This window comes from Crassostrea angulata, chromosome 5 (assembly GCF_025612915.1).
Source record: "Crassostrea angulata isolate pt1a10 chromosome 5, ASM2561291v2, whole genome shotgun sequence".
Lineage (NCBI taxonomy): Eukaryota > Metazoa > Mollusca > Bivalvia > Ostreida > Ostreidae > Magallana > Magallana angulata.
In genome coordinates, this window is record NC_069115.1 from 50,666,264 (window position 1) to 50,679,568 (window position 13,305).

Genomic DNA, 13,305 nt, shown 5'->3' on the forward strand with positions numbered 1-13,305 from the left:
GTAATTATGTAGAGAAGTTAATTAATCCTACGAACACTAGTCATTTTGTTCAATCAGGCTTCCATCCATTGTTTCATTCTGCATATTAGTGCATGTAACTTAATGCAAGAAGTGTACATGTATATTAATATTGATTGTCGAACTTTGCATTTGTACCTCGTTTGGTTAAAGCGTGAAAATGCCAAACATGAATATTTGAGTGTGTCCTATAGACCTATATAGTTTTACCATGAAATGAAGATAATTTTCAGGACAAAAAATATTACATGAAAGTGTCATATCTCTCGGAGAAATATGTGAATAAAAGAATCTGATTAAATAATGACATGCACAACAATATATAAAAAAAATCGTACACAACGGGAGTCCGAGTCTAACGCTAATAATTTTCATTAAACCGGAATTCTAATATCCACGTTGCCAACTCGAGAATTATAAATAGAAGGACGCCATTATTCTTTGTCACAAACACAGAAATTTTAAGGTAAGATTTGATATTTTACCGGTGTTTTCAGCTCTTAAAACTTAACCGAATAAGCAGGCTGATAATTAACAATTGAGATGGTGGTTATTGCGTTAACTCTAGCGTTATAAATTATGCAATTTTATATCTAGATAATGTTCTGTTGTTTGGGTCTGCGCCTCTGCTAGAGGCTTTGGTTTATAGCAATTTATGTGATCGAAATGACATTACTACCTCTGCATAATCAAATAAACCTCAAATCAACTAATTATTATGTTATTAAGGTTTTATTACTCGTTCTACGGTTATTTTTAGAATTGTAAAATAACATGTAAAAATTGATCGATAATATACATACCATAAAGGGCAATAACTCTTTTCAGAACAATGGCATTACCAAATTTCCGCAGTATTCAACAGACACCGCCTCCCCCGGCATGTAAGTCAAAGATTACTAAAAAAAAATTCTGATATTTTTCATTTAGATCTTAATACATTTCCAAGGGTGATTTATTTCATTTCTTATTTTTTAGCTCGTTCAAGGGGATATGACAGAAATGTAAGTCAGACTATTCCAACATCGTAATGGAAAAGAAGTTGCCTATTCAAAGATGTTATCTAAAAAATTACTGTTAAGAAATGCATGCAGTATACATACTTTATTCCTAATGGACAAACTGCTCGATTTCTTTTATGAATAATTTAGCCCATATTCACGATATGTAACTTAAAATCAACCAGAGAAGCATGCACAGTGAGATAATTTATGAAGTCTTAATCTAAAGAATATATGCAGATTCCCTCTCTTTACAACAAGATATATACATATATGTAAGCCTTGTTATTTGCTATTCTGTAGGCACCAAGCCCATTTGTTCCTTCCTCGCATGGTCACCCTGCATTTAACCCTGTCAAAGTCAGTTCTCGGGGTGGAGTAAGTAATCACTTTCAGGTAATAAAGGTTTAGAATTCTAGGCATGCCATCAGCCTGTTGTCACTGCCTGGAGATGATGCTTTTGCAGACCATGCCATTCCTGTATTCTGCTTTGTGGTAACCCTTGCTTATGGTATTGAGAGTACAGCTGTCGACATATTCTAGATATTGTTTCAACTGTTGCTTTGTTGACTCTTATTCATTCTATTTCTTTACTGATTCAAAAGATGAACACAAAAGCTTATATGCATCTTTTATTGTTTATTTATTAGAAAAAAAGGATTCTAGTTCTTATATTCTGTAGGTTTTTTTGGGTTATCGCTTTATTATTTCTACAACCTCATAGGAATAGGCAAATATACATGATAAACTTTATCTATGCATTTGAAAATAGGCATTTTGATTTTTTTTTCCTTAAAGGGAGTTTAACCCTATTCAATCTATATTGTCTTCATACTTTTCTTTGAGAAGAATGCATCCTTTTTTCTATCAACATCTAGAGCGTATCTTTAACTGTCATCTTTGAGAGCTTTCAATAATTATAACTTTAAAGTATAGTAATTTTTAATTACAAGGATGAATTCTATAGTGGTATTTATATAAGTATGCATATTATAAATCATGTAGGCAAAAGACAAAGCACAATGCAAGATGGGAAATGTTCAATCTACAATCAAATGGTGTATATCTATTGAAATGTCACTGCTTTATATGTTGTTAGAAGGTATAAGTGTGGTTGTGGCCCATTATTATGTATCATTGTTATGTATAGGTCAAATCTGTCACACATACAGGGCTTGAAGTAATAAAACTTTGGTTCCTATTTAAATGGATACTAGATTTTTAAAATTAATTGATATACTCCACCAATAAGACATCTACCATATTTAGATTTTTTTTTACAAATTTGGAAATAATGGGGGGAAAATAACAGAGATGTAAGCAAAGAACATGAGATATTGTACATGTATGTGTCTTGGATATTAAATATTTTTGCTTGTTAGTTTTTTTGGGGGGGGGGGGGTTGGGTTTACTTTTACCTAGAATCGTTTTTTGGTATTATAAAAATAGTCTGTTTAATAAAATTTGCTGCAAATTTCTTTAAGTATTGTTGATGTTGAGAGTAGTTTTAGATTTTCTTCAGCTGACTCAAAAGCTTACAATTTAAAAAAAAAATGGGGGAAAAATTATAAAATTTGTTTAAAATATTGTTGTGTATGATTTGGTTTAATGAATATTTCAAGCCCAGTATATACATTAAACATTGACATTGTACAAAATAGAAATCACCACTAACATCAATATACATATTATGCACATCAATTTTATCCAAAATGTATCATAGTTTTTTTTTTTCTTCTTGATTTATTAACATGAACAAATATGATATTTGTTATTAAATTTGAAAATATATGATCTGAAATATTTCATTGTTGCTTGGCATTGTTTAGGGAGATACAAGGGGTCCCAAGCAGCCCAAACCCCCAGACAAGCCTTTGATGCCCTACATGAGATATAGCAGAAGGGTAAGTGTAACAAAATGTATTCATTAAATAAAAGTATTACATAATTATTATATTAGAATTGTACAAGGAGAATGCAGGGAATGACGATCGATTGCACTTGCTCTATCTTTATAGGTATGGGACTCTGTGAAAGCACAACATCCAGATCTCAAGTTATGGGAGATTGGAAAAATCATCGGCCAAATGTGGCGAGACCTGTCTGATCAAGACAAGCAGGAATACATGGACGAGTATGAAATGGAGAAGGTAAGGTGTGCATGCAATTGTTTGGTTTTAGATATTGTGGAATCAAGTAAATTTGTGGGGGCCAATTTACGTGGATTGTGGGGTTTTTCTTGGTTGATGGGGACAGAATTTCATGGATCTCGTCGTTTTCAGTTTTATTAAGAAAGTACAAATTCAGTGTCTTTATTCGTTGAGGATGTAAATTTTTGGGATAGGTACCCACGAAATCCATGAAAATTGAGCCACCACGAATTCTAATGATTCCACAGTATGTATTACAGGGATTGGTGAAATTATACATTATTTAATCATTTCAGAGCCACTACAATGATGAAATGAAGAAATATCACAACTCATCAGCCTACCAGTCCTGGGTAGCTGCCAAAGGCAAAGGTATAGTGGAAGTTGATAAAACTTGCTGTTTAATTGACTACTATCTCTTGTCAAAGAAAATAAAATCTGAAAAAGGGGCTCCTGTAAACATGACTGTTGCTGAAACTCAAATATAAAAAAAAATATAAAATGCATTTACTGATAGTTTTATGCTGATTTCTTGTAAAACATTTGAATTCTGCTCTTGCAACAGCTGCAGCAGAGGCTGCCTTAGAGGAAGATGAGAAAGAGAAGAATGCCCAAAGAACTCCTCGCAGTGCTGGGTCCTCCAAAGTATGTTCTTTGTTATGGTCCACATTGAAATTCTGATAATTTAATAAATTCTTGCATGAAATATAAAGAATTAAATTTTATTTTGTTTTCTGACAGGAGATCAGACTAATGTTGTTTTGGTAATTTTTTTTTTAAATTTTGGATTTATAAATTTTAGAGCTCAAAGATGGACTCTGTTGGAAGAATCAGCATACAACAAGCAGATGATGATGATGGTAATATTTCAAGCAATTGCATTTCTAATATTTATTAATGTATTATGTCATTTAAACTTCAGTGATTTTATTTCTAAAATCGATTTTTTCTTACAGACGGAGATGACAGTTTTTCTGTGAAACACATGGCACACTCGAGATATCTACGCAATCATAGACTCATCAATGATATCTTCAGTGACACAGTGGTTCCAGATATCAGGACCGTTGTAACAACGTCTAGAATGGGGGTGCTAAAACGTCAGGTCCAGTCCCTAACCATGCATCAGGTACTTCAATGGTCATCTCAGTGTTTGTTGAATCAGTTATTTATATAGACTTTTTCCCAGAAATTGAAAGATTCTGTATAATTTGAAGATAAAAAAATGAAAACTGATTTATTAGGCAGAAAATGGAAACTCTGTATGTTTTGATGTGTATTTGTTTTTCATTGTATTTGGTATCTAAAAAATGGTTTTTGTTCAATAGAAAAAGTTAGAAGCTGAACTTCAGACGATAGAAGAAAAGCATGAAGCCAAGAAAAGAAAATTCCAGGAGGCCAGCGATTCATTCCATGAAGAACTCAAAAATGTGAGTGCTGCAGCATTTTATAATGATTTCATAATATTTATCGTATTGTTATTGCATCTTGAACAGCAATAAGTTGAATTTTTGCACTGACATTGATATTAAATGACCTTGACAGCTTCATCAATCAAAAGAATTGTATTAAATAAATCAAATTATTGCAATTATTGCCTATACCAATACAGATGTAAATGTATTTTTTTAGCTCTGTGAAAACAAGCCACAGGTGACTGAAGAACAATTTAATGCCATGGTTGTTAAAGCAAAGGAAGATCTGAAAGTGCGTCACCAGCAGTATCTACAGCAACAAGAGGAAGAGAGGAAGAAGCAGGCAGAGCTTGCTGAACAAAGAAAGAAGGAGGAGGAAGAGAGGGAGAGGATTGAAGCAGAGGAGAGAGAACGCCTGGCCCAGGAGGCCAAGGAACAGGGACTCAGTGTGGATCATAATCAGGTCAGTCAGCGTCAGTGTACATCAAAATCAGGTCAGTTAGTCAGTCATGGCTATCCGTCATCAACAAATTTATGTCCCCGATGAATTGTGAAATTTGATCAGCTTGTCATTATTCATAAAACAGGAGTCCAGGAAGTTACGTCCACACAAAAAAAATAGCAGAAAAAAGTTGGCAACCTTTAATATTTGAACCCCATGAATTTAGATGATTTTATATTATACTATATTATAAAAAATATTGGATTTGTCCCGAGTTGAAGTTTCCAGTATTGTCGATAGTTGTTTTAATGTTTTACTGACTGCATTTCAATTTTTATTATAAAATCAAGTCTGTTTTATGGGTGGGAGTGGGGGGGTTAAGCAGCAACAAAGTTTTGATAAAAACTCTCCATCTTCTTTGTTGTTTCAGAATGCACAAGGTGGACCAACAGTGCTTCAGAATATACTGACAGATGGATCTGTACCTGAGACCCTGACAAATCCTGAGGTAATGAATTAAAGCTTTAGCTAAATGCTCAGCTAATGAATTCATTAAAATTAGATTTACAGAATTTTAATTTTGAAAGTAATATTGATTTATAGGATGAAGTGGAAGGAGATCTACCAGATAATGCTGATGCCGAGTCCATGGATTCAGAAAAAACTGAAGTAAAAATTTTTTTTAGTTTTACAATACCGTCTTGCTTATTTGTAATTTTTTATGATCTTATATTATAGAAAATGTATTATTAGAATTTATTGATTAAATTATTTCACTGCCCGAATCATTAGTTTTGGAAAGAAAATGCACAATGCTACACTCCCCCCCCCCCCCCCCCCCCCCCAAAAAAAAATGAATGTAGAAAGGACACTTTCACATTTGACCACTGCAGTTTAAAAAAAATAATTCTCTTGAGTACAATGATAAGTGTGAATCTCTTCTATACAGGATATGTCACAGGATGGCATGCTGGGAATGGAGGGTTTTGAGAAAGAGGGTGAGGACCCCCTATACTCCCCCTCCCCTGACTCCCCCACCACCTCCCCAGACATGCTTGCCCACGACAAGTCAATGGACCCAATGGACAGCCCAGAATCTCAGGAAGACGCCACGCCCAAAAAGAAGAAAAAGAAGAACAGGTCAAAGAAAGAGGATAAGGATAAGAAGGAGAGAGGAGAGGGTGAGTAGATACAGACAAAAGCCAGTATATGTGCATGCTGTTTGATTGAGAACTGAGTGAAAGATATAAAATGTAAAATGCCTGGGAAAAAATATTGAAGTGTTTCTTTTTTCAGATTATTACAATGATTGAATTGTTTATATCAAAAATTCAAAGCCACTTTAAAACAATTGAACTCTAATGGAAAGTAATAAAACCAGAGACGAATGCTCTAATGTAAAGATATCTGAATGATAATTGAAAGAGAAAGAATGCAAGTCAATGTTTGCATATGATTTAAAGGCACATCATTGTCATTTTTATAGAGTTTAAGCAATGGCTTTCTCAATATTAACACCACTAAAATTGTATAATCTCCGCGGACAAGTCAATCACTAGCTTGGTCTGCCAAACGGGATGGTGTGGAGGCTTTAGTCCAGTCATTCTACACCTGTGCATGCTTGATTAGAGCTGGAACATTTGAGGCATGTGTAGGGTGTGTTAGATCGGAATGGCAGTTCGGAATGCATGAGTCAGTTTAGATAACCTTTATTATGGTCATTACTATGCAACAGTTTATCCTAAAAAGATTATCTCAAATATTGACTCTTCTGTGAATTTACATAAAGGGCGTTTATAATGAAAAAAATCTCAGTTGGTAAAACCTTGATATATAATACGGTATATGGGTTTTGTAATAAAGAGTCTGATGATCTTGACTGTTAACATTTGAGATAATCTTTCGTATTTGTTAACTTATGTCAGCATGTTGCACCTTTTTTGTTTTACTAGAATCAGCCAGTGAGGAGGGTAGGTATTATTTTATAGAACTTATTTCTTGTATGTATGTGTTGTTTGGACAGAAATTAGGGCTGTTTCAGTTTTTAATTCCCAATTTATTTTCAGTCACAGTTTTTACATTCTTTTTGTTCTGAAAGGTATTTGCACTTATGAAGTAGGTTTATGTATCCGTTACTGCAAAGATTTGGTATTCTCACAACCACCTGTGAAGAAGGATGATTTCTATATGAAACAAAAAAAATGTGAATTAAAAAATAAAGCAGCCTTAAAATGTTTTAACTACTGACACACTGTTAATAAGTATTTAATTTAGAAAGCAATTAGACTTATTCCTGTGTTAACAACATGACTTAGATTTTTAGTTAAAATGTAAAAGAAAGTCTGCATTGCAGAGAAAGAGATATTCTTATTAGAGGAAATCATAGTTTTGGATCTTACTTTAGCTGCCCTTTTTAAAGGCAAAAAATGATAACAATACATCCGGAGAATGTTCACACACACTTAAAATTAAATTTTCCATATTTGAAAGAAAGAGAAAACAAGATCAAAATATGTTATGAGTACTAGCATGAGATTTATTGGTCTGCTAAGCACTATGTATGTAATTGTGAACGTTCTTTTGATATATCAAAACTGTGTTGAACAGTAACTCATGGCATGAAGGTGCACAGTTTAACAATTACTAACCACTCGGCTAATAACATCACATTTCATTAAAAAGGGATGGGTTATTATATCTCTCACACGGTAGGCACTGTATAAATGCATTTTGAGTTTCATCTTATTTTCAGTTCACTGTCGTTTTTACTTTCACTTTTGTTATTATAGATTTGTTTTCTCAAATTAATTTCTTCTTATTTATTTCCCCTTCAGTTTGATTTTGTAAATCAGCACATTAAAATTCACTGGTGAAAATGGTCACAGTCACAGTATCTTTGGTTGCATATTGAACAGAAACTTTTGTTTGAAATGAATAAATAACTCAAATTTATATCTTTGTTTAAAAGGTGTAGTTTAAGTCCTGAGAAAATTCATATATCCCCATTATTAACCACATATATATGTTTTCTCTAATGTGACTGTTTTCTAAAGCACACTCATTATTTGGAATCTTCATAAACAACAAAACATGAACTTTAATTTGCTTACGAAGGAAGAGAACTTACTGGCTCTACAGTTAATATGAGGATAAAAAAATACTCAAGTACCCTTGCTAAAATGCTTAGCAGCAAATTACTTTTACTTTCAGAACCCAGATTGGTTAGCACATGTAAGAATGTGCAAATGATAAAGTATGACTTTTTGCTCCTATTTAGGTCCGCGTAAATACCCCTGCGATATTTGTGGGAAAGCTTTTAAACACAAGCACCATATGACTGAACATAAGCGCCTGCATACCGGCGAAAAACCTTATTCTTGTACCCGCTGTGGAAAGCGATTCTCCCACTCGGGTTCCTACAGTCAACATATGAACCATCGCCTTTGTAAACCCAGTGCAAGTACGAACGGTAACTCAGTCCTTGGACCTAGAATCAAATCCCAGTGTTCACGTTTTTTCACACCTCCAATCTTGCCATAATGTTGTGATGAAAAAAAAATCCATAAAACCAATTTTGTATTGTACAAAGTTCTTGAAAGTGTTGCACACAAAAAATTCCTTGTTCTTCTCATAGTACACAGTAAAATTCTCTGCTTGCTCCTTCTTGAGAACATTTGTAATAAAGCACAGTTTAACTGTCTTTATTAGAAATAGCATAGAAGAAAGAGTGAGTAGATGTACATCCACCTGCATGTAAGTGTCTGGTGCTTTCAGAGGTGAATTTCTAGTCAGAGATCATCCCTTCTCCCTGTTCTCTTTGACCCTTTGCATCTCTTAAGTCAGAAAAATGTGCTGCCATAGTCAATAGTATCGGGTATATATCGTTTGGTTTTTTTTTTACTGGGGGTTAAGGTTTTTTCTTGGGATGAATATACCAGTCTAACCTCTTTGATCTTCGTTTTGCTTATTTTTCCTGACTTTTGTTCTTTTTTATGTATTACATTGTTTGTTGTCCGCATGTTGTATCTTCATGCATTTTGATCTTCATTATGAAGTTGTGATCAAGATCGGGTGTGACCCTCGATGATTCATCTTGTCATGATTTCAACTGGTTGTAATGATACATGTATGAAGCTAATCCTTATGTTGTATTCTGTTGTAAAGCTGTTGTTTTGTATAGATAGCTTGAACATTGAATACATATATAACAGCTCTTTCTTAGCATGTACTTGTGTTTGAATTAGTGAGTTTAACTTTGAAGTTTTCTCAAGAAGTCAAATGTTTTGCATCACTTAAGAAAATCAGTAACCATGAATTTGTTTGTAGTTTAGAGAAACAGGTAAGCATTAAAGTCCAAACACAGCTGGGAAGAGGAGAGTGAAGCAGATTTTTTTTTCTTAATTATTTATTCATGTTTTTCCCTTTAAATTGTACATGTAGATGTTTATCATGATTTTGTGCCATGCCGACAGTGACGTTGCTTTCAAGAGGATGACACTGATGAGTAAATGTTTAAAAAGTTCCCATTTTTGTAAGATATTTGATATTTTCGAGTGCTCAGTGGATTATTTCTATTGTCATTATTAAATTCCTGTTACTAGAGGTAAACAATTTCCAAGTATGCCCAAACATTATTCTATGAACTAATTGATGTTGTCAATTGTATGATTAAACTTGAAAGTTAAAACTACTTTCAGTTTTAAATCATTTTTGTATTATCAAAATGTATCAAGCTGTTAAAATGGTTCCTATGTGCAATTTACGGTATCAGATATTTTACTGGTAATCATTTATTATCTAGATTTGGGAATTATAATTTACCTGCTAACAGAACAAACTGAATACCAACATTGTATTTATGGCGATGATGACGATGTATTATTTCTGTATGTTGAAATCACAATTTTTAGAAAATCAAGGTCATAATGGACAATTTCTAAGTTGGGTTGCAATTTACATGCATTTCCAGCGTTTTGTAGATATAATAATAAAAGTTTGTTTGTTTGGTGGGGTTTTTTTTGGTCAAATGATCAGTTTGCAATTTGAGTAATGTGTAATGATTGTCGAGTGAAAACATTATGTCTGAGATTGAGGTTAAATGGCATCAATTAGCATGGAATTATAGCTGTGTCATGTAAAGCAGTAGTGTTACTTGCTGGTGTATATCAATAACTATGAGAGATGACTGTATGAGGAAGTTGTTCTTGTAAACTCAACCAGAGAACTTAATTTCTCAAGGGTTTTCAATTTGAAATGGTGGTATGCTTTGATTTCTTATTTTGTTGGAGTCATCATTCTTTATGATACTATTAAAGTATTATAGATCTAGAGTTGGTAGTAATTTTACTTGGTCTAATATCATCTTTTTCTGTCTCATGGTGGTGGTTTAAATATACTTTTGACGGCAGGTCTGTTGATTTTTTTTTTTTGGAAATATCAGCATACATGTATTTATGTATATACCTTGAAATTTTCGAAAGAGAAATTGAAAGGTCCATAGTTATGATACAAATTGTACATCATACATATCTTTGTATAGAATAAGATGGCATTTCCTTTCATCAAAATGTTTCAGTAAAGATTTACTAACAGTACTAAAATTCTAACAGAAAACATGAAATTGATTTCTTGTAAAGACTTAAGTTATACATATTTAAACTGGAAATCAATTAGCTCTACTAGTGTATAGGACTAAAGTGGTGGTTTGCTGTCCACAGTTTTGATTGGTCTGTTTTCCTTGTGTCCTGCAGTTTGATTGGTCTGAATCTCACAAGTTTTTTTTTGTGTGCAGCACTAACCCGTATCTGAGCACTTCTTGAGTGATGGATCATTAGTGCACTCAACTAATTTTATAAATAAATTAAATGAAAACTGAATTTTCCTTAAGTATATTAAAAAACCGCTGGTATTTCTTTCTGGGTCTATAGACACTATTTTAAACTCTTATTTTATGATGTCTGTAAAAATAATGATGCTCTATGAATTGTTTTCTAAATGTTGGACATTAATGATTGAGTTTATGACAACATGTTGGCATGGTAAGCATGCACTCTTTTGTTGTACATTACAGAAGGGAAGAAGGACCCGGATAATCCTCCATCAGTAGAAGAAGAAGACTCCATGGATTCATCCATTGACGAGCGAACGGAAGAGGCGACAGGAAAAGGAGATAAATAGAGTGTTTCCAGTATTGGACTTATATGTAGGCGTGTGCCTGCAGGACGTTGTACCATTATATGTAGTGACAACTGTTGTTCTATATTTGATTGACAAGGTGCTGTTCTTTGAGAACATTTTCGAAATTGTTCGCTTTGGAAAAATTAGGGATAAAATAATTATAGATTGGTTGCAATTGTGTGTTAAATGTTGAGGCCACTGAGTTAAAGGACAAAAAAGGTGAGAACGTTGTGTAATATACATGTACATGTATGTCTTGTGGGAAACAAATGTTTCTAATAAAAATACATTATAATGATATAATTATATAATGTCTTGTTTATTGGGGAAATATTTAAAGATTTCCCTCCCAGGAACTATAATGCTACAATTTGTGAGATTATTAGTACTGTGCAAGCATCCTCAAATGGTGTAGATTCTAAATTGTTAAAATTGTGACCACTGGACTAATACTAGGGCCCCAAGAGGGGTTTAAAGTTAAAGTATAGAAATATATATGATACAAGGAACTGTTGTTAAGGTGAGTGAGGTAGCATATCGGCCTCTTGTTACATTCTTGACTTCTCAAAAACCACTGGGCCAATTTTACCAAACTTTGCTCAAAATATTATTGAATTCAAGGTTTTTTTTTTAAATGAAGGCCAACACCCTCTTTTAAAGGGAGATGAAATAAAACCTATACATTCCTTTGAAAAAAAATGACCCACATTGAAGCCCCACCCTAATCCTGGGATCATGATTTGAACACTTGCATCTACGCTACCTGAGGATGCTTCCACACAAATTTCCACTTTTTTGGCTTAATGGCTTTTGAGAAGATTTTTCTCTAGATCTATAAATTTCTATGACCCCCCCCCCCATTTTGGCCCAACCAAACCCCAAGGGATATGATTTGAACAACTTAAATCTAAACTACCTGATGATCCACACGTTACAGCTTTTCTGGCAGAATGGTTTTTGAGATGATTTTTAGAAAAAAAAACCAACAAATTTTCAAAAAAATTTATATCCCCACTATACACTTAGGATCAATATTTGACAATCTTGCATCTACGCACCCTTAGGATGCTTCAACATAAGTTACCGGTACACCTTTTCTGGCTAAATAGTAAAGATTTTTTTCCATACAATTGCATGTATAGTAATAAAAATTGATCCCAATTGTAGCCCAACTATAATCAATCATGATTCAAACAAATTTGAATCTACCCTATCGGAGGATGCTTCCACAAGAGTAAGTTTTTCTCTAGTCATATGGTTTTTGAAAATCCCCCACTTGGAGCAATTAAAGAGGACTTGTTGGAATGTTAGTAAAAATGTATTCTCGACTTGTATACATTATTTTAGCTATAAATTTCACGATACATGTCAATGGCGTGTTTTCACTCAAAAAACACAAGATATAGGTTTCCAAATTAAGCCACACAACGTTTTGTGCCTAAATTTAGACCATTTGCTGTGCTAATTTACAACTTTTTGGTATGAATGAGTTTAGACTCCTTCCTAAAACTACTTTTATTAAAAGGATTAGTTTTCATTCTTTTTATTATTGATTCTAGATCCATTATGGGTCAAAATGCTCGGTTTTCACAAAAACTTCAAAAATTCATGTATAATTGTTGAACTATAAAAGTTATAAAAATTCAGTGACTGATATATATGTGTCAACATAGCTCTGTGTGAGACAGTACCTCTTGTGTTGGAGGGTGTTTGAATCCTGGACTTTTCTCTTTTTAAATTCTGCGCTTTTGCTTCCTTTTAGGTAAACATTATTTTTCAAATTTTTAAAGATCTAGAATTATTTTTGAAAACATAACAACCCTTCAGATAGCTACAAAAATACATAATGTTCTTGCCAATTCCAAATAACGTTGAATAAACAATAGCACAAGCAAAGTCAAAGATTGTTTGAGATAACTTGTAATGTTAAAGAGACAGTACGGCGCATCTTATAAAAAAAACGACTTGAAAAAATTGTCCGATCGTGTTCGGTATTTTTCTACTAATCATGAATGTATAAACTTTCCGAAAATTACAAAAATCTCCATTAAATAATTAAAATTAATAATTACGTATAACCTATCACATAAATACATCGCAAC

The 13,305-nt window shown here is 33.2% G+C and overlaps 1 protein-coding gene across 9 annotated transcripts; it reads left to right on the top strand.

The window, feature by feature from the left end:
- The first annotated feature begins 387 nt into the window (after positions 1-387).
- On the top strand, positions 388-11,514 carry LOC128183942 (SWI/SNF-related matrix-associated actin-dependent regulator of chromatin subfamily E member 1-like). 9 transcript variants are annotated; one of them, XM_052853177.1, is made up of 18 exons: positions 388-484; positions 847-902; positions 997-1,022; positions 1,323-1,415; positions 2,849-2,923; positions 3,038-3,169; positions 3,466-3,541; positions 3,735-3,814; positions 3,972-4,029; positions 4,126-4,298; positions 4,498-4,599; positions 4,802-5,047; positions 5,457-5,534; positions 5,630-5,695; positions 5,976-6,207; positions 6,979-6,996; positions 8,304-8,495; positions 11,097-11,514. In XM_052853177.1, exons 2-18 carry the CDS (start codon positions 851-853, stop codon positions 11,201-11,203), a joined length of 1,806 nt encoding a protein of 601 aa, XP_052709137.1. In that variant the 5' UTR covers positions 388-484; positions 847-850; the 3' UTR covers positions 11,204-11,514. The 9 variants fall into 9 exon arrangements, with proteins under 9 accessions (XP_052709137.1, XP_052709139.1, XP_052709144.1 ...); XM_052853179.1 differs by having other exon boundaries at positions 1,323-1,397; XM_052853178.1 differs by having other exon boundaries at positions 390-484; positions 8,304-8,486.
- Positions 11,515-13,305: the final 1,791 nt, after the last annotated feature.

Excerpts from the sequence above, each read along its gene's own strand:
- LOC128183942 (XM_052853177.1), top strand. The coding sequence starts at position 851 with ATGGCATTACCAAATTTCCGCAGTATTCAACAGACACCGCCTCCCCCG. Across the intron at positions 1,023-1,322 it reads CAAGGGGATATGACAGAAAT|GCACCAAGCCCATTTGTTCC; the intron begins GTAAGTCAGACT and ends GCTATTCTGTAG. Across the intron at positions 5,048-5,456 it reads TCAGTGTGGATCATAATCAG|AATGCACAAGGTGGACCAAC; the intron begins GTCAGTCAGCGT and ends TTGTTGTTTCAG.